This window comes from Loxodonta africana, chromosome 8 (genome assembly GCF_030014295.1).
Source record: "Loxodonta africana isolate mLoxAfr1 chromosome 8, mLoxAfr1.hap2, whole genome shotgun sequence".
Classification (NCBI taxonomy): Eukaryota; Metazoa; Chordata; class Mammalia; order Proboscidea; family Elephantidae; genus Loxodonta; species Loxodonta africana.
Window position 1 is genome coordinate 115,526,971 of NC_087349.1, and position 21,327 is coordinate 115,548,297.

Sequence of the window (21,327 nt, forward strand, 5' to 3'; positions counted from 1 at the left end):
CTCAGGCATATACCTTAAATTTGCAGATGAGGAAACTCAGACTCAATGAGAAGTACCTTGAATCATAACACTTTTGAAGTTGTGTCTCCCTGGGAAAATCATCTTCTAAATGAGATTATAATATTATTCACATAATAAAGTTGATGTAAAAATTAATCAAGACAGTTCATGTAAAATGCTCAGCACAGATTGCAGCATCTACCTCTCTGTAAATAAAAACTGACAGTAGTAGAAATAGTAAGGCTAACTCTAGGATATCCATTTTCAGTATAAGAGCTACAGGAATCAGTAAGCAACATAAAGCAATGTAACTTCGGTTTCTATTACAATTTTTGCTAATTTTCATTTATTGATTAACAAGTAAGACACGTTCTTATTGCATTAGAATTATTTCTTAAGGCAGCCACATCAAAAGGCAGAAATCATTCTCCAAAGATAGCTATTCTGGATAACTCATAGCACTGCTCCTGGTTACCAGGCCAAAGAGGGAATATCTGGAGGTGAACTGCCTTGAAGAGAGTAGAGGCTGACAGTTCCACTACCCTTCTCATCCATCTTTGCTTGAGGTCAGGTGTTTGCAATGAGGCGCTGCAAGTGAGACAGCCCCCACAGTACTATGTTAAAAATCCCTATTTTCTTTGCTTGGCTTCTTCTCCCTCAGCTTTGCATTTGAATTCTGCTTTTATGTAAACCCCATTGCACCTGCGAAGCATGATTAAGAATGTTGCTGAAGCAACTTGTATGAACTCCCTACTTGTAAACCCCTTTTAAAGTAGGTAGCTTGCCTGCCCTTGGGGAGCAGTCTTGGCAGGAGCAGCTCGGAATGAATCCTTTTCCTTGTACAACTAAATAAAGATACCTTTCCTGTTCTCCCACCTCAGCCTCTCATTTATTGGCCAATATGAGTCATGCCGAGCAAGGACCTGGTGTTTCCACCTGGTAACACAAGGATGAAGTGGCCTTTGGAACCTCTATGAGAACTGACTGAGATCTGAAGGAGAAGCGAAATATGAGAAATTCTTATTTAACAAATAAGAAAGAGAATAGGAATTCTTTGAGACTTTCTTTAGGCATATTAAAAAAAAAAAACTTCAGATCAGCAATAATAGCTATAATTACTTAATGAGATTTCAGGATCTTTGTCTCCAACACACTTCTACTCTTGGTTTTCCCAGCTTGCTTCTCAGCAGGGATTTTCAACCAAGTCCCAAAATGAAGAGATTACGCGATTATTTTCAGGGTAAGCTATTGAAAGAGGAGCTGGAGAGAGTAGATCCCACTCCACAGTCTGTCTTGTGGTAGAAGGAATCTCAAGTATTAGAGTGAGGGACCCTGACAAGCACAGTTAGATACCATCAGTTAATTCAAATTCTAACCATTTGATAAATCTAAAATATCAACTGAAGAGGTCTCCTAACATATTTGATGGCTTTTGATCTAGGTATAAAAAATTTCTGTTTGCTGGCCTTAGTTTTTCATTAACACAGAAAAACTTCCAGATTTTTTTTTAAACTAACAATAAAAATGATAAAAGAAAAAAATTATTAAAAAATTAATTGGTTTGAACAAGGGTACCAAGCCTATTCAATGGGGACAGAATGAAAGAATAATATCTTCAACAAATGGTACTGGGATAACTGGAGCTTCACAAGCAAAAGAAGTGGGGCCCATACCTCACACCATATATAAAACTTAACCCCAAATAGTCCAATGCCATAAATATAAAAACAAAAATAATGAAATTTTTAGAAATAAATATAGCGGTAAAATTTCAAGACATTGTTTTTGACAACGGATTCTTAGATATGGCATCAAAAGCACAAGCCACTGAAGAAAAAAATAGATAAACTGGACTTCATCAAATTAAAAAACAACTTGTGCATCAAAGGATTTTATCAAAAAAGTGAAGAGATAACCCGTAAAATGAGAGAAAATACTTGGGAAACATGTAACTGATAAGGGTTTAATATCCAGAATATACAAAGGAGCTCCAACTCAACAACAAAAAAGGACAAAAATTAAAAATTAGGTAAAGAATTCAGATAGGCATTTATTTACAGAAGGTATACAAATGGCAAACAGGCACATTAAAAGATGTCCAAAGTCCTTAGTCATCAAAGAAATCAAATCAAAGCCACAATGAGATAACATCTTGCACTCACTAGGATGGTTATTGTTATAGATTGAATTGTGTCTCTCAAAAATACATATTGTAAGTCCTTATCCCTACAAACCCCTTAAAAAACCCAGTGCCCCTATAGTTGTAGTTATAATTCCATTTGGAAATGGGTTTTCTTTGTTGGTGCTCTGTGGCATGTTGGCTAAGTGCCACAGCTGCTAACCAAAAGGTTGGCAATTGGAATCCACCAGCCCCTCCTTGGAAACCCTAAGTGTCAGTTCTACTCTATGAGTTGGGATTAACTCCATGGCTACAAGTTTGGGGTTTTTTTGTTTTGCTTTGTTATGTTAATGCGGCAGTATTTGTGTAGGGTGCGTCTTAAGTCAGTCTCTTTTAAGCTATAAAAGAGCAGATTGAACAAGCAACAAGCAAGGGGGGGCGGAGACAGATGCCACACCACTTGAGACCATCAAGGAATCAAGAAACAGAATCTGAAAAGAGACAAGGACCTTCCCCGCGAGCCAACAGAGAGAGAAAGCCTCTCCCCAAGAGCCAGCGCCTTGAATCCAGACTGCTAGCCTCATAAACTGTGAGAAAATAAATTTCTCTTTGTTAAAGCCGCCCACTTGTGGTATTTCTGCTATAGCAGCACTAGATAACTGAGACAGTTATTATCAGAAAAAAACAGAAACTAACAGGTGTTGGCAAGGATGTGGAGAAGTTAGAACTCCATCCACTGCTGGTGAGAATGTAAAATGATGTAGCCGCTGTGGAAAAGAGTTTGACAGTTCCTCCAAAAATTTAAATATACAATTATGTTTAATTCCTAGGTGTATACCCAAAAGACTTGAAAGCAGGGACTCAAATAAGCACCTTTATGCCAATGTTCATTGCAGCATGATTCACGAAAGTGAAAAGGTAGAAACAGCCTAAATGTCCATGAGCATAAAAATGTATAAATAAAATGTGCTGTATCTATACAAGGGAACGTTACTCAGCCATAAAGAGAAACGAAGTTCTAATACACACTGCGAATGGATGAAACCTGAAGACATTATGCTGAGTGAAATTAGTCAGACACAAAAGGACGTATATTGTATGATTCCACTTATATGAAATATCTAGAACAGACAAATGCATATAGACAAAAGTTTATTAGTATTTATCAGGGGATAGGTGGAGGGGAGAATGGGAGTTATTGCTTAAAATATGAACACATAATAAAAAGCAAAGAAAAAAAGACAAATGACAAGCTCAAGAAAGAATAATCATAACTCATATCTAGACAGTTTGACTTCTTAGTATGTAAAGACTCCCTAGAAATAGAAGAAAAATAACTACTCAAAAGAAAAATAAATATTTCACAGGAAAAAAGTATAAATTGCACATAATCAATCCATTTCTGTTAACTCAATTCTTACTCACTTCGACCTCATGTGTGTCAGAGTAGAAAAAATGCAATTAAAACTGCACTGAGGGACTGGCCTAAGAGGATTGGACAATTTGTTAAATATGATCAGCACAGGGACAGGATACTCACTGGCCCAAGGACCAGTGACCCAGACATGATACAAACAAGAGTCAGAAGGAGAGGCAGAGGCCAAGAGAGAGGAATATTGAGGAAACAGTTCAGAAGTATTTCTATCAGAGACAGAAAGACGAGGCAGGAAGGACACCAAAAATGGAAGGGCTAGAATACTGAAGAACAAGGGACATGTTTCCTGGCTGTGAGTCACAAGGTCACAATTATTTCAACGCTAATTTTCAATATGTATGATTAATGTGTACATACTTAGAAACTCCATGGGGCAGTTCTACTCTGTCCTATAGGGTCTTTATGAGTCAGAATCGACTCGATGGCACTGGGTTTTTTAAGGCACCTGAACTCAATTATGGCTACACAAGTGAGTGAAAATTTTATAAACTTGAGGATGTACATTAAAAAGAAAGAAACAAAGGGTCATATATGAGAGATAACAGTCCTCTCCATAGAGGGGAACTTGGAAAAGACCATGAAAATCAAAGATGTATTTGCTCTTCACCCAGCAATCCTTCTTCCAGGAGTCTCTATTACAGATAAGTATACATCTGTACGAAACTGCAGGAACCATTGGAAAAATACAACAAAATGGTATCGTTAATAAGTCAACAGTAGATAGAAAATGGAATAATAAGAAACAATTTATTTATAAAGTCAAGAAAGAGAAAAATCAGAGTAAAGAAGAGCTAGCAAAAGCAGAAAACAAGCTGCAATATTTAAACCCAATACAGTAAAAGTTAGACGGCAGTCGTGGTTCAGTGATAAAAGTCACGCCTTCTGTGTGGGTGGCCCAGGTTCAATTCCAGCCAGTGCAGCTCACGCACAGCCACCACCTGTCAGTGGAAACTCGTGTGTTGCTATGATGTTGAACAGGTTCCAGCAGATGTTCCAAACTAAGACATACTAAGAAGAAAAAAAAAAAGAAGAAAGGCCTGGTGATATACTTCTGAATATCAGCCAGAGAAAATTCTATGGATCACAGCAATCCAATCCCCAACTAATCATGGGAAGGGTCTGGACAGAATTTTATTCAGTTGCATACAGGGTCATCATGAGTTGGAGGCTGATTCAACAGCAACTAACAACTACCATTTAAAGGCAGAGATTGTCATCCCACCTGAACTTAGAGGCCATCTCAAGAATAGATTTGATGTACTGAATAACAATGACTGAAGATCAGACAAGTTGTGGGATGACACCAAGGTGATCATATATGAAGAAAGCAAATGGTCATTTAAAAAACAGTGAAGAAATGAAAAATCAAAATGAATGTCAGAAGACACTCTGAAACTTGCTCTTGAACATAGAGTAGCTAAAGCAGATGAAGATATGATGAAGTAAAAGAGCTGAATAGAAGATTTCAAAGGGTGACTTGAGAAGACAAAGTAAATTATAATGAAATGTATGAAGAACTGTTGATACTTCTAGATGCCAGAAAAGCCTTTTCAAGAAACAGGAACCAAATCCCTAGTTGCTTTTGATGGCAGCTACTTTTGAGAGACAAAGAGAATTCAGCTGCTCTGAAAGGAGCCTGGAATAGAGAGAATTATAAAATAGAGACTATAAAGCATAGAAGATACTCCAAAGAGTGTCCAAAGAGTGAAAATCAAGTACACAGCTGGAAGGTGAGGCCGCAGCAGGCTGTTACCAAACGCTACAGAGAACATGGCAGTCATGGAGAAAGAGATGGTAAAATGATACTCAAAAGATCTAGGTGTACTTGGGAATGGACAAAATAAATAAAAATATTAATGATAATGAAGTGAGAAAAGCAGGAAATCAATGGGAACAGCTATAAGGAGAATGTTTTCAGGGGTTGAAAGTCTAAATCTATACCCAACACACAAAGTATCAGATATTGTAGGGAAAGAGTAAAGAATGTTCTCGAACAGGCCCTGTCAATTAGCCTCCTGACAACTGCTGACAGTGAAAAGAGAAGCGAGGGGCATATTTGGATGGCACATTAGGATGATTTGCTGTCATGTCAGCTCCAACTCACTGTAACCTTATCTGCAACAGACCAGTACATTGCTTGGTTCTGCACCACCCCCTTGATCGTTGGTATGTTTGAGCCCATTGTTGTGGCTACTGTGCCAATCTCTATCACTGAGAATTTCCATTGTTTTCATTGATCTTCTACTTTACCAAACATGTTGTCCTTTTCTGGTGATCTTTCCTGTTGACATGTCCAAAAAAAGAGAGCCAAAGTCCCACCATTCTCACTTCTAAGGAGTGTTCTACTTGTGTTTCTTCTCAGACTGCTAAGTCTCACTTTAAACAAAGTAAGAGTGATTCCTTATGCTGTGTATGAATACCCACATAATCTGCAGTCAGTAATGACTCATATTTTTACCCTGAAATTCTTTTGTTAAAGGTTAAGGGGAAGCCCTCTAACAAAGCTAGGAATAAGGAAGTTGATTTTTATAACCTAGATCAGATGAAATTTAGGATTTCTACCCAAAATGAACTTTTCTCAAGGAACTGTAAAGGTCATGGTAATTCACAAGCTAAATTAACCATGAAAATGTTTAAATAGACTTGAAACGGAAACTTTTATCTTCAGATATTTTTGAATTGGGGCAATTACCACAACATAATCAAAAGTGATTCATGTTTATGGCTTTTAGGTTCAAATGAATTCATACTTGAATTAATATGAAAGATGGAAAACGACAGGTGGAGTGTCCTGGATGAGAAACCAGGAACAAGCTTGACAGGGTTGCTTGGCTCTTGTTTCCTCATTCTCACTCTTCCTTCTTTTCTTATTTCTTCCAAATGCCTTTCTTTCTTCATTTTGCATTTCTGGGCCCTAATCAACACAAGCACTTTGTGATGCTGACTGTAATTGCACAGACCAGCCTTCTCAGAATGTGGTCTGAAGACCTGCAAAAGGCTCAAGTTGTGATCCCTGAATTCCACCACGCTGCTGTGGCAGAAATGGAGAAACACAGAGAAAAAAGAACAGTTACTTTCTGACACTGAAGAATATTTTTGTTATAGCCATAGTAATTAGGATTTGTTATTAGCTTCCTTGACTGAATGCCTCTGTGCCAGGCACTGCGCTAGATTGTTTTTAAGTATTGCATCTTTGCTAGTCGCAGCTCTTGAAGTAGGTAAGTGAGGTAACCAAAATTCAGAGAAGTGATTTGCCAGAGTCCCTGGGTGATACAAACAGTTAATGTTGTCCTCTACTAACCAAGAGTCTGGAAGATCGAGTCCACACAGAGGTGCCTTGGAAGAAACAACTGGAGACCTACTTCTGAAAAATCAGCCATTGAAAACTCTAAGGAGTGCATTTCCACACTGACAGACATTAGGGTCGCCATGAGTCAGAATCTACTTGACCACAATAGGTTAGTTAAGTATTTTGCACAAAATCACAAAACTAAAAGGTAGCAGAGCCGGAATTGTTTGGCTCCAAAGCCCAACTCTTTCTACTCCAACATCATTTAAATTTCCCATTTCAGGTAAGGGAGAGACATAAGAAAGGCCTGAAATCAAAATGTCATTGAGACTCAAGTTCTCTAATGCTTCCCAGGAATACATAATATTATATACTTTCTCTTTCCGCGCACACACACACACACACACACACACACACACAAAGATCATTAAACTTTTCATGGTTATTATTTTACAGTATTTCCAAATGGTTATTTTAATATCAGACTTTTATACTGCACATCTCAAAACAAACCTAAGCACCATTACAAATATTGTACCAGATGTATGCAAAATTATTTGGAACATTTAAATTTCTTCTTGTAGCTTAAAGTTGAAAGATAAGTCATATATTAAGATGTTTTATATTTAAGTTAAATATCTTAGGTTGTTCAATACTAGTAAGAGTAGGTAAAACAGTCACATGCCCTCATTCCTAACTCCACTTGAGAAAGTTTCCAGAGCATTCAAGATCCTTCAAGTTAACCCCCCTTCTCTTTGACACTCTTGCTCAAATTACCTCCTGCTCTTTCTCTGTTTTGTCTTCAAAGTCAATTAGGGCCTTAGCAACCACAAGTATAGTTTAGTGTTGAAAGAATCAGAGCAGGAAATTTACGTGTCATCTAGTTCATTTAGGGATTATATAGAGAGTTAAGAGGTGGCTGACCACTGTTTTTATTTAATCTCACCTGGAAAGAGGATCCTGGCCAATTAATAGCCTACTAGGAAAAAAAAAAAAAAAAAAAAACCACGGCACTGGTTTTTTTTAGGGAGGGAAAACGCAGTAGAAGGCTCAATAAGTACTTGTTTAGGGGGTATCACCACCAATGAAATGTTGGTTAAGCAAGTAATTTTGAGTCAGACTTTTAACCTACAGAAAACAAACTATAATATGCAAATGGTTTTGCTAGTCTGCACTTTCTCTGTGATTCTTAGAGCAGTAGACCTCCTACTGGAAAATATCCATTAGTTGGAGCCATTACTATGTGAGTCTGAAAAATTGTTTTCTTTTAGTTCTAAATTCTGTACTTCTCAGAATTTCTGACCTGTCACAAACTATCAAGGTTTTACTAAAAGCACCTCGCCTGGCCTATGCACCAGCTTCCCACGTATTCTGAGAGGGTGTTTCTCTTACCGAAAACGGTACTCATCGGACCGTTCATAGCTGATGTTCCTGCACTGTGACCCAGTGTTGCAAAGAAGGCCTTGGACAAAAGGGAAAACACCCCTGCTTGGCAGGTCCCGGGCTTGCAAGTAACCTGGAAGAAGAAATGAGTCCATGAAACTTGTACCAAAACGTATACAGGTAGTCCCCTACGTATTCGAGTTACGGCCAGCTGCACTTACAACCATTGGTTTTGTTTTGTTCTGTTTTGTACATCCTATGGTAAAAAAAAACAATTTTTTTTTTTATGGTTAGTAATATGCACTACATACAATGTTGTAGTGCATAATTTGCTGATGTTATAATTCTCAGATTTTCACTGGTAGATGTTCAATGTTATGATTTACTGTTCAAAACACTGCCATATAACAGGCTATGAAAACTAAAAAAAAAAAGGTATCTGACTTATGTCAGAACCGACTTATGATGACATAATGGGAATGGAACCCCATCCTAAGTAAGGGACTACTTGTGTTTATGATGGCCTATATTCTTATGCCTCAAATCAAGTCCATTTAGTTGGAAAATTTTATCTATTTGCTAGGTCTAGCATATATATGTGAATACCATTCTTAAAAGAAAAACTCTAAAATGACGCTTGTGGGCACATACCCCAAAAATATTACTATTGTGTTTAAAAAAAAAAAAACTGTTATCGTGAAGTTGATTGCGACTCATAGTGACCATATAGGACAGGGTAGAACTGCGCCCAAGGGTTTCTAAGGAGCAGCCAGTGGATTCAAACTGCCGACCTTTTGGTTAGCAGCCAAGCTCTTAACCACTGTGCCACAAGGTCTCCGTGATAATACAAGGAACTCAGAGTTCACAGTTTATAAAGAGCAAATGAGAAAAAAACTGCATTTTTTATTCTGAGGTTTGTAATTTGAAAAGTATAATTAAAAGTGAAACTTACAACTCTCTCTGTGTCTAGGAGGTTCTTGAAAACGAAGTACTGTCAGAATCGTGAACAGGATACACGGCCAGAGAAATTCAGCCAGGAAAAGGACCTGGGGAATTTTACAAAGAAGGCAGCGCTTTAATGAATTGCAAAGCATTACGGTATCTCGTCTCTTGAAGGCAAACACTCCCTTGTAAAGAAGGACATTGTCATCCCTACTGTGTACTAGGTAAGGATGAGAGGGTCCCTACTTAAGATAAATCATTCATAACAAGAGCTTACAGAGAAGGCCCCAGTTCATTTGTACAGTGTCCACATCTGTGACTCTGTCAGCTCTTTCTCCTTCTCCCACCAGACCCAGCATCTATTCCTTTCCCCTTTCCTCCACATTTTTGTTTATTGCCCTCATAATTGTAAAGAAATTAAATAACTTTCCCACTGCAATAAATCAACTTGTCTTCTCTTTTTAATTTATTTCACATTCCTCACCCTTCCATCCAAATAAACATTTTGCCAGAGTTGGTGGTGGCATACGCTTCTTCTCACTTCTGTACCTTCATCTTAAGGATGTTTCCCAGTGCTGCCACATGAGGTTGCTAACTATTATTTCACTAGTTGTATAACATTCTTACCAAATGGATGTACCATAATTCATATACCCATTCTGTCAATGAATATTTTTATATATAAGTAGTTTTTCTCTTGAACTACTTCCTTGAGATTGAAATAAACTCCCAACACCAAGAAAATTGGCATAAAATCTCTTGATACACACTATGAAATAGCTACCTAAAAGGACTGCAGTAATTTACACAACCCTGAATGTTCAAAGTCAAAAGAGAAAAAAAAAAAAAAAAAAAACCATTAGTACATGAAATTTATTTATCTGGGAAACAAACACCATCTGCGAGGTATAGCCAAATTAAAAATTAGTTTATCAGAAATTCTCAATTATCCTAAGGTTATTTTTACTGTTATCATTCTGCCCTTGTTTTTGTGCTTGATAATCTTCAAATGATCTCGGCTCATATACAAATACAATTCTTTTATAGCAAGACACAAATGCACAAACTCCTAAAACCCTGTAAGTTAAGAATTCAAGAGTCTTCAAACACCAGTGAGGATGCCGCACTGTTTCAGATTTCAAGTTATAATGCTTTGAACGAAAGTAAACTTCCACTTGCTTTAGTCCCTTTGGTCTTTAAATTAGCATGAGCCTCTGTCACCTGTCCCAGCCCTTCCCTCTAAAGTCCAGCAAACAGATTTAAATGTGATCTGATGAGTCATGTGGCCTGAACTCATGAAGACAAAACAGGCAGAATAGGATATTTGAACCCCTGGTGTAATTAAAGAAGAAAAAAAAATTACCCACTTTGAAATCTTTCATGAGGAAGTATTCCTTGTTCCGAAAGTGCATCGTTATGAAAAGTCCTCTGACAAAGTGCTGAAACCCAATATCACACATTCTGATAGCAGAGAAAAAGTCTGCAGGAGATTACCTTCTGGTTCAATGAATCATAAATAAAACCAGAAAGAAAGGTCAAAAACACTCAGGAGACCAAAATTCGTTTAAGTCATTTTGTTCATTCTCTGAAACAAATTAATTCATTAGCATATGAAAGTAGGGGCTGAAAGGAGGGATTCCAGAATTAATTCTGGCTGAATACAAATGTACAGATTAGGAAATGTATCTCATATTAACCAATAACTTGACATCACTAAGAAGGATGAACACACAATTCATCTGCGGTAACAAATGAATGACAGGTTTTGTTTTTCTTTTTTTCAAAATAGAGAGGTTTAAAATAAATAGAAAATGATGTATAGGCCCAAAACCAGGTAATGATTTCTGGTATCAAAAACAAACAAACAAATAAATACGTGTATAGTTAGGAAAAAGGTCTCTGGGAGGCACAAATGGTTTGCACTTGGCTATTAACCTGAAGGAAATCCTGGTGGCTTAGTGGTGAAGAAATACGGCTGTGAGACAGATAGGGTTAACTGTGCTGGCGCAACAAAAGAGCTGTTAAAAGGTTACCATCTAGAAGTTGGGAAAAAAGGAATCATACCCTGTCAACATGAGATAAGGTTAAAACAACCCATGAATTACCACCTCCTTCTTAGTGTTTTTATAGTCTCTTCCCCTTTTAAAGGCTCCACATTCTCAGAAGAACAAAGTGTGACCACTGTTTAACCTTCTTTACCTGCTGAAAATGGAGAAATGGAGATATAGTGCCGAAGATCAGTGCACCTGTGATATATCCCAAATTAGTGATGCCAAGTGCTGCCGAGAGGACGCCATCTTGAATATCAGCAGGGTCTGTCTTGGATTCCGGGCGCTTGTGCAACCTAATTAGTACGCACCGCTATTCTGAGAAGCACCCACCCCTTGAAAGAAACCCACTAAAGATTCATTACTCTATTGTCTCCACCAAACTCATATAAGCCCTAACCTTGCTTCCCTTTTTGAGTCAGTCTTTTAGAGCAGCATAAACCCTCACTGGCTCCTTTTACTTGTCACAAGTAAAACAAACCTGTTAGAGTTGAATCCAAAATTGTCTCCTCTATGTATTCTTACAAGAGAAAGACAAGGACCCATTGAGTCTGGAGGGCCTCCATGCCCTAGCTGGTAACAGCTGCTAACCAAAATGTTGGCAGTTTGAGTCCACCAGGCACTCCTTGGAAACCATATGGGGCAGTTCTACTCTGTCCTATAGAGTCACTATGAGTTGGAATCAACTTGAAGGCAACGGGTTTGGTTTTTTGGTTTTTATTAACCTGAAGGTTGGCTGTTCGAACTCACCCAGAGATCCACAGCATAAGATCCTGGGATCTGACTCTGTGAAGATTACAGCCAAGAAAATCCTATGGACCAGTTCTACTCTGTAACACATGGGGTGGCCAAGAGTCAGAATAGACTCAAGTCCAATGGGTTTTCTTTCTTTTTTTATTTTTTTTCTTTTATAGTTAGGAAATTTTAAAGGTATAGAAAGAATATAACCTCCTTCCAAAAGGATAAATTATCTTAACAATCATCTTAATTCATTAAAAAAAAAATTAAACATATATAAGCATAACTAGTGCTTTTAGAAATCAGCACTTATAAATCTACCTTATTCTTTTTAAAGACATTCCACTGTAAAATTTAATTTATTTAAACAATCCCCTAACAATGAAAATTTCTGTGATTTTCTGTTTGAGACCAGTGGTATCCAAACTTTACTTATACACTTGGCTGATTTTTGTAAGTATATCTATGAGATAAAATTGCTAAACAGGATTACTGAGTCAAAGTGCATATCATTTTTAATTTGGATAGATGCAAACAAAATGTGCTCAGTAAAAGCAGAACCAATCTTTATTCACTTTAAGCATATTTTCCATTGCTGTTGTTGTGTGCCTTCTAGTGAATTCCGACTTGTAGCAAACTTATATGACAGAGTAGAGCTGACCCACAGGGTTTCCTAGGCTGTAAACTTTATGGGAGCAGATTGTCACGTTTTTTTCTGCTGAGGAGTGGCTGGTGGGTTCAAACCTCCAACCTTTCAGTTAGCAACCCAGCGTTTTAAATGTTGCTCAGCCAGGGTTCCTTTACATTCTCCATAGCACTTGGGATTAAACTTTCAAATTTTTTTCAAAATTTTGTCAAGTTTATGTGCAAAATGCTAACATTTCTTTAATTTTTTAAGGTCAAGTATTTTATGTAAGTTAAATACATAATAATTCTTGGTCAATTAACTGCCTGTTCTTCCCTGTACCCATTTTTCTATTAAACTGTTGTGTGTGTGTGTGTGTGTGTTTAAACTGGCTTGTAAATAATTGTTTCCTGTTCTTTTAATTAAAGAATTCAGCCCTTTGTTGGCTTTACGTATTGCAAATATTTTCTCCAATATTTTGTCTTTTTATTTTCTAAATAACTTAGGCAATCAATTTATCAAACTTTTTCATTTATAGCATTTGATTTTTTTCCCCTATATATAAAGATCTCATAATTTTCAAAGGAACCTGTCAAGGCCAAATGAAAATAATCAGTGGCATCTCTGAAATTACAAGTGTTTTTATTTAATAGTCCAGTCAAAATCTCTAGATCAATGGCAAATCTCTAGAGCAAAGAGAAATAACATTGTTAAAAAATAATAAAATGATATATCTTATATTGAGAAGTTACTCTGAGAATCTTAAAATAAAAACAGATGTTCAATTAAACCTAAAAATCAAAAACATGAAACAAATCTGATGTTTACAACCCATTCAGTCATTGCCCCTTTTGGAAAGCACAAGTAGGTTAAAACTTCCACTGTTTTGAATTTGAGACTATTCTATTCAAGAGAAAAGTATGGAAAACGCAGTTCTGCTCTGTCATTGCCCATTGTGAGTGAGTGAATCAACTCCTTTCATGAGAGGACGTCTCAGCAGGGGTGCAAAAGCTGCCCTTTCTCGTCACATTTTTGTATCATGTTTTTCTTCTCATATGTCATTGAATCTTGCTTAACATTATTAATCTTATCCCTGTTCAATGGGGATGTCTTCTGGTTAATTTCAGCAGTTGGCTTTGTCTGCCACACTCCAGGCACTTTGGTGCCCAAGGCAAGCCCACTGCCATCGAGTTGATTCCGACTCATAGCGACCCTATAGGACAGAGTAGACCTGCCGCATATGGTTTCCAAGAAGCAGCTGGTAGATTTGAACTGCTGACCTTTTGATTAGCAGCTGTAGCTCTTAACCACTTCACCACCAGGGCTTTGGTAGTGGTTTCTTAACACTAGGAATCATCCAGAACAAATATGGCATCAGTTCCACCCTAAAGCAGTTGGGAAGAGATACTGCTGGAGGCCCTGCTCTTAAAAAACTAATCACCTGGTAAACTGATTTCTGCTTACAAAACAGCAGCCATCCTCCCAACAACCACAAAGCCACCCATTCTTCCAGCAGAGTCCCTGGAGGATGCTAGTACAGGAGAGGGTGAGAGTGCCCAGCTTAACAGCCTGAGTTTCACATCCCCAGGAGGCCTCTCATCATGGTTTCCACAGATGTCCAGATCCCTGCCCCACTCCCCACCCCCTTACTCTCTAGCCGAAGCAGAAATTAAAACTTCTCCTGAGTTTCTTCAGCACAGCTGAAATAAGTTGGCAGTTTTTGAGATTTTAGTAATATGTACATATAAACATATAGACATAAGGGGCTCCTGGATAAAAATGGCATACTGAAACTTCCACACAGACTTTTTCTTCTATAAAATGCAGGGTAAAAAAAAAAGAAGTTAAAGGAGAAATGGAGAGAGAAAAAAGAGAAGGATGGAGAGAGAACTATCAAATAACTTGTCTTTATCTAACCATTAGCTAACAAGTCAACTAAATTAATTAACAATTAACTTCAAAAATGTCAAGAAACAGGTTTATAGAGTTCAGCCCAATAGACAAGCTCAGAATTTCCAAAGTACCTGCATATTCCTGGTGATTCTCCCCAACACCCTCATCTATAGAGACAAGCACCCTCAGTGTATCTCCTCATCTCCTTCCCCTGCTGGGAACAATCAGATAAAACAAGGAAAATGAACAATGAGGCTAAATCTGGTGGAGAAGCCTCCAGGGCTACACAGAAATGTGAAAAGAATCCAAAGTTTCGGAGTAATTTCCCCAACTAGATGGAATGAATACGATATAAAACATTTAACTGCACTTCAAAGGGAGCACAGAGCCCAACTAGTCTAATAAAGATTCCACTCCATCTCAGGTGCATACCCCTACTCATCTCCACTACCACCCCAACCATTGCCTATGCCTATAGAAAACTGAATTACACAGGATATACTCAGAGATCATACAAGAGTTAGAAGGAAAAATCGAATTGGTCTCAGATTACGTATGGGTCAAATTAAAAGACAGAGCATGACAGCCATCTAAACATACTGAGGAAATTCTCCAAGAATCTGCAAGAAAACTACTACAGCTAATAGGGGAATTCAGCAAAGTTGTAGGGTACAATGTTAAACAAATCAGTTGAGTTTCTATACACCAGCACTGAGAATCTGAAAGAGAAATTAAGAAAGCAATTCCATTTATAATAGTGTCAAAGAGACTAAAATATCAAGCATTAAGTATAAATTCATTCCTTCCTTCATTATGAAATGTATTCCATGCGTCAGGCCCTGTTACAGGAACTGGGGAAACAGAGGTGAACAAAAGGGCAAAGTTCCTGCCTGTAAGGAGGGAATGAATGTACTTGTGAAAACAAATGATCCAGTACACCTGTACCCCTCACATGAATGTGGTCCTTCTGGGGGTGCAAATGTGAATAAGACGCAAGCTTTGTGCTCAAGTAGCTCATATGTATGTTGTTGTTGTTGTTACTGCTAGGTGCCTTCAAGTCTGTTCCAACTCATAGCAACTTTGTGTACAACAGAATGAAACACTGCTTGGTCCTGCATCATCCTCACAATCATTGTTATGCTTGAGCCCATTGTTTCGGCCACTGTGTCAGTCTGTCTTATTGAGGGCCTTCCTCTTTTTCTCTGGCCCTCTACTTTACCAAGCATGATGTCCGTCTTCAGGGACTGATCCCTCCTGATAACATGTCCAAAATACGTGAGACATCGTCTTGCCATCCTTGCTTCTAAGGAGCTTTCTGGTTACACTTCTTACGAGACAGATTTGTTCATTCTTTTGGCAGTCCATGGTCTATTCAACATTCTTCGTCAACATCACAATTCAATGGTTTCAATTCTTCAGTCTTCCTTATTCAATGTCCAGTTTTTGCACGCATATGAGCCAAGGGAAAACACCATGTCTTGGGCAAGGCACGCCTTAGTTTTCAAGGTGATATCTTTGTTTTTCAACATTTTAAAGAGGTCTTTTGTAGCAGATTTGCCCAATACGATGGGCCTTTTGATTTCTTGGCTGCTGTTTCCATGAGTGTTGATTGCGAATTCAAGTAAAATGAAATCCTTGACAATTTCAGTCTTTTCTCCATTTATCATTACATGGCTTATTGGTCCAGTTATAAGGATTTTTATTTTCTTTATTTTGAGGTATAATCCATACTGAAGGCTGTGATCTTTGATCTTCATCAGTACATGCTTCAAGTCATCTTCACTTTCAGCAAGCAAAGTTGTGTCATCCGCATATTGAAAGTTGTTAATGAGTCTTCCTCCAATCCTGATCCCCTGTTCTTCTTCATATAGCCCAGCTTCTCAGATGATTTGCTCAGCACACAGATTGAGTTGGTATGGTGAAAGGATACAACCCTGACACACACCTTTCCTGACTTGAAATCATGCAGCATCCCCTTGTTCTATTCAAATGACTGCCTCTTGATCTAAGTACAGGTTTCTCATTAGCACAATTAAGTGTTCTGGAATTCACATTCTCCAGAATGTCATCCACAACTTTTTAGGATCCACACAATGGAATGCCTTTGCATAGTCAATAAAACACAGCTAAACATCTTTCTGGTATTCTCTGCTTTAGCCAAGATCCATCTGACATTAGTTATGATAACCTTCGTTCCACATCCTCTTCTGAATCTGGCTTCAATTTCTAGCAGTTCCCTGTTGATATACTACTACAGCCGCTTTTGAATAATTTTCAGCAACATTTTATTTGAGTGTGATATTAACAATATTATTCTATAATTTCTGCATTTGGTTGGATCACCTTTCCTGGAAATACGCATAAATATGGATCTCTTCCAGCTGGTTGGTCTTCCAAATTTCTTGGCATAGACGAGTGAGCACTTCCAGTGGTGAATCTGTTTATTGAAACATCAATTCCTGGAGCCTTGTTTTTTGCCAATGCCTTCAGTGCAGCTTGGACTTTTTCCTTCTTTACCATAGGTTCCTGATCCTATTCTACCTCCTGAAATGGTTGAATGTCAAACAATTATTTTCCGTATAGTGACTCTGTGTATTCTTTCCATCTTCTTTTGATGCTTCCTGCACCATTCAATATTTTACCCATAGAATCCTTTAATATTGCAACTCAAGGCTTGAATTTTTTCTTCAGTTCTTTCAACTTGAGAAATGCTAAGCGTGTTCTTCCCTTTTGGTTTTCTACCTCCAGGTCTTTGCACATGTCATATTCTTCATTTTATCTTCTCAAGCCTCCCTTCGAAATCCTCTTTTCAGCTATTTTACTTCATTATTTCTTCCTTTGCTTTAGCTGCTCGACGTTCAAGAGCAAGTTTCAGAGTCTGTTCTGACATCCATTTTGGCCTTTTCTTTGTTTTCTGTCTTTTTAATGACCTCTTACTTTCTTCATGTATGATGTCCTTGACATCATTCCACAACTCCTCTGGTCTTCAGTCATTAGTGTTCAACGCATCAAATCTGTTCTTGGGCTGGTCTCTAAATTCAGGGGGAATATGCACAAGGTTGTACTCTGGTGGACTTTTTCTAATTTTCTTCAGTTTCAACTTGAACTTGCATATGAGTGTCTGTTCCACAGTCGGCCCCTGGCCTTGTTCTGACTGATGATATTGAGCTTTTCCGTCATCTCTTTCCACAAATGTAGTCGATTTGATTCCTGTGTATTTCATCCAGCAAGGACCACATGTACAGTCTCTGTTTATATTGGTGAAAAAAAGTATTTGCAATGAGGAAGTCATTGATCTTGCAACATTCTATCTTGCAATCTCTGGCATCCTTTTTATCAGCAACTACAAATCCTTCTTCGTCTCCAACTTTTACACCCCAATCATGAGTAAATATCAATGCATCCTGATTGCATGTTTGATCAATTTCAGACTGCAAAAGTTGAAAAAACTTTAATTTCTTCATCTTTGGCCTTAGTAGTTGGTGCATGAATTTGAATAATAGTCATATTAACTCGTCTTCCTTGTAGGCCTATGGATATTATCCTACCACTGACAGCGTCGTACTTCAGGATAGATCTTGAAATGGTTTTTTTTGACAATGAATGCAACACCATTCCTTTTCAAGTTGTTATTCCCGGCCTAGTAGACCATATGATTGTCTGATTCGAAACAGCCAATACCAGTCCATTTCAGCTCACTGATGCCTAGGATATTGATGTTTATGAGTTCCATTTCATTTTTGATGATTTCCAATTTTCCTAGATTCATACTTTTTGCTCTTCATTTTCCAATTATTTATAGATGTTTGCAGCTGTTTCTTCTCATTTTCAGTCATGCCACATCAACAAATGAAGGTCCCAAAAGCTTGACTATAAGGTCGCTATGAGTTGGAATGAAATCGATGGCACTGAGCTTGGTTTTTTTTTTTTTTTTGGTTACTTTGAGGAGGCAGGCTCTTCCCCAGTCATATTTTGAGTGCCTTCCAACCTAAGGGGCTAATCTTCCAGTGCTATATCAGACAATGTTTCACTGCTATTCATAATGTTTTCACTGGCTAATTCTTTTCAGAAGTAGACCACTGGGTCTTTCTTCCTAGTCTGTCAGTTTGTCTTACTGTGGATCCTTGGGCGTTTCCATGATGCTGGAAGCTATGCCAGTATTCAAATACCAGCAGGATCACCCATGGTGGACAGGTTTCAGCTGAGCTTTCACACTAAGATTAAGACTAGCTCATTTGTATAGCTGTTACGTAAATGAATCAAAGATGGCCTCTGTGCATTGGCCCTTTGTTGTTTATTCTTCATAGCAAGCTGAGGCCCTTAGCCCAAAGAAGCCCACTGGCACCAATCTCTAATTTGTACACATCCAATTGTTTTAAAAATATCCCAAATAAGCAGATTTTTAGACACTTAGAACCTGCCTGTCTTACATACCCTGTGAAACTGGGCCCATCATTTGGTAGCCCTAGATAAGATAAAACCCTGTATGTATAAGGACTCTACCTTGCTGCTGTCTTTCAGAGCGCTCTGACCCAGAAACTCCCCACCTTGGTGCAAGAGAACATAAACTAGGAACACATAAGCTTTTCCCTGTTCTTTTCTTCCCTTCACTAGAGTTTTTCATGCAGTTGTCTTCTTGTGACTCCCTGTTCCTCTTGCCTCTGGGAGACCTCCTGATGTGAGGGACTACCCCCTTGCATGTAGCTGTTGATGCCCCAATGAATAGCTTGTTGTGAAATGCTACCTTGTGGTCAAATCTTTTCTTGATCATTCCTGAATTCCCTAGAACTCACTACCAATAAGGTAGGTATTATTGTGCCACTTTTACACACACATAAGGTAATTATTTTGTCCAGTATCATTGAACTACTTTGTAACAGAAACTGGACTGAATCTCAAGCTTGTAGACTCCAAATCTAGAGACCTCTCTTCTAAACTGTCTTAAATAAGTAATATTTAACCTCAATTAATGGACAAACCATCTTCCAGATTTGAGTTTAAAACCATTTTTAAATCCTTTAAATTATTTGTAAGGAGCCCTGGTGGTGCAGTGGTTAAACACTCAGGTGCTAACCAAAAGGTTGTTGGTTCAAACCCTCAGCCACTCCATAGAGGAAGATGTGGCAGTCTGCTTCCATTAAGATGTACAGCCTTGGAAGCCCTGTGAGGCAGTTCTATTCTGTCCTATTGGGTCCCTATGAGTCAGAATCAACTTGATGGCAACAGGTTTGCTTTCAGTTTTTTGGTTTGGTTTGGTTTTGAAGTTGTTTATGCATCATATGGTTTTAGTTGCAACTGAAAACCGCAAAGAATAAAATACTTTGGTACAAAAAAATGCAAATGCATTAAAAAGAAAGAGAGGAGGAGCTAGTCACAGGATCTTATTGACTCAGAGGGAAGGAAAACACAATAATAGGTTTAGAATATCAAGGAAGATAAAGGAAAACATATAATTAGTCACTTTGCCCTTTTCCTTGGAAACAAAGAGCTTGAAATTCTATTGTGTTTCCTTGGGGCACTCAGGACCTCTAGGTACCAACATCTCAAATGAGGGGACTTTCCCAGAGGTATTATAAGGTCCTTGTTGTTAAATTCTTCAAGAAGAGACAGTAGCTCATACAATGGGTTCAAAGCATGAATGAAAGCTGGCAGAGTCAAATACCAAATAGCAACTCCAATCAAAATTAGAGCTGAGGCTTCCAAAGACCTCTCCCTCAGGTAATCTTTTGTTATGTTCACTGAGAAAAAGAAATGGACAAAACTCTTTTTCTCCTTTCCTTTATTTTTGTTTTGTTTTTTAGCTTTGTATTGGAAAACAATTGCTTTTCTTTCAACATTCATTCATTTAAACTGTATTTAATACTTACTCCGTTGAGCATTGTACTAGAGACTTTGGAGTTATAAAGATGAATGAGGCATAATTTCATCCCTTGAGGACTGAAGGGGGACAAGCAAACAAATAATCAAAGTTGAGTATGAACACTGTAAGGTGATGCATATTGATACAACCTTGTTGGAAGGCTTGTTGTTGTTGGGTGCTGTTGAGTTAATTCTGACTCATAGCAACCCCATGTGACAGAGTAGAACTGTCCCTTACGGTTTTCTTCCTGTTATCTTTACGGAAGCAGATTGCCAGGTTTTTTTCCCACAGAGCCTCTGGGTGCATTCAAACTGCCAAATCTTTTGGTTAGTAGCCAAGGGCTTAACTATCGTACAACCAGAGCTCCTTTCCTGGAAGGCAATTGAGCAAAATGGTTTCAAATTGTAAATGCACCAGTTCTCCACCCCAAAGATTCCAATTCAGTGAATTTTTCATAAGCAAACAATTGGGAAAGTGTCTAAAATATATACATTAAAAAGTTTTTTATTTTAACGTTGTTTTAATTCCAAAAAAAAAAAAAAGGAACTAAACAGGAATCAATAAGGTATTGGGATATCATATTTGGAGCCCTAGTGGCACAGTATTCAGTGAAAGACTTCACAGTTGTTAAAGAAAAAAGGAGATAAATATACATTTATTGACATTAAAAAAAAACTCAAAATATTGTGGTCAGAGTAGAAAGTTGAATTAGAAGGATAACTAAGTCCAATGAGTATATATGGAAGTCCACAGCTGAAAGGAGGATAAGGTCACAGGACATAAGAAGGGTAGGAATGTGAGAATTCCAGGTGTTGAGTGCCCAGTCCACAAAGACACTGAAGTCATTCAAGCGTAATGCAGGGAGTGAGTCAGATATGGTGAGAGAGAACACTCTTTTCACAAGTTACCTTTACATTGAATGTAGTTCGAATCAAAATACCAAATGGAATAATTCTCTAACTCAAAATGATTCAAAATATAATTGGTGAGTACAT

The 21,327-nt window shown here is 37.9% G+C and overlaps 1 protein-coding gene across 1 annotated transcript in view; it reads right to left on the reverse strand.

Annotated features, from left to right (window-relative positions):
* Positions 1-21,327, reverse strand: part of ABCA13 (ATP binding cassette subfamily A member 13) — a 572,876-nt gene that overhangs the window by 526,114 nt on the left and 25,435 nt on the right. Inside the window, 2 exon segments of the mRNA XM_064290236.1 lie at positions 8,236-8,359; positions 9,179-9,272. Of these exon segments, the coding sequence (XP_064146306.1) occupies positions 8,236-8,359; positions 9,179-9,272 (218 nt within the window).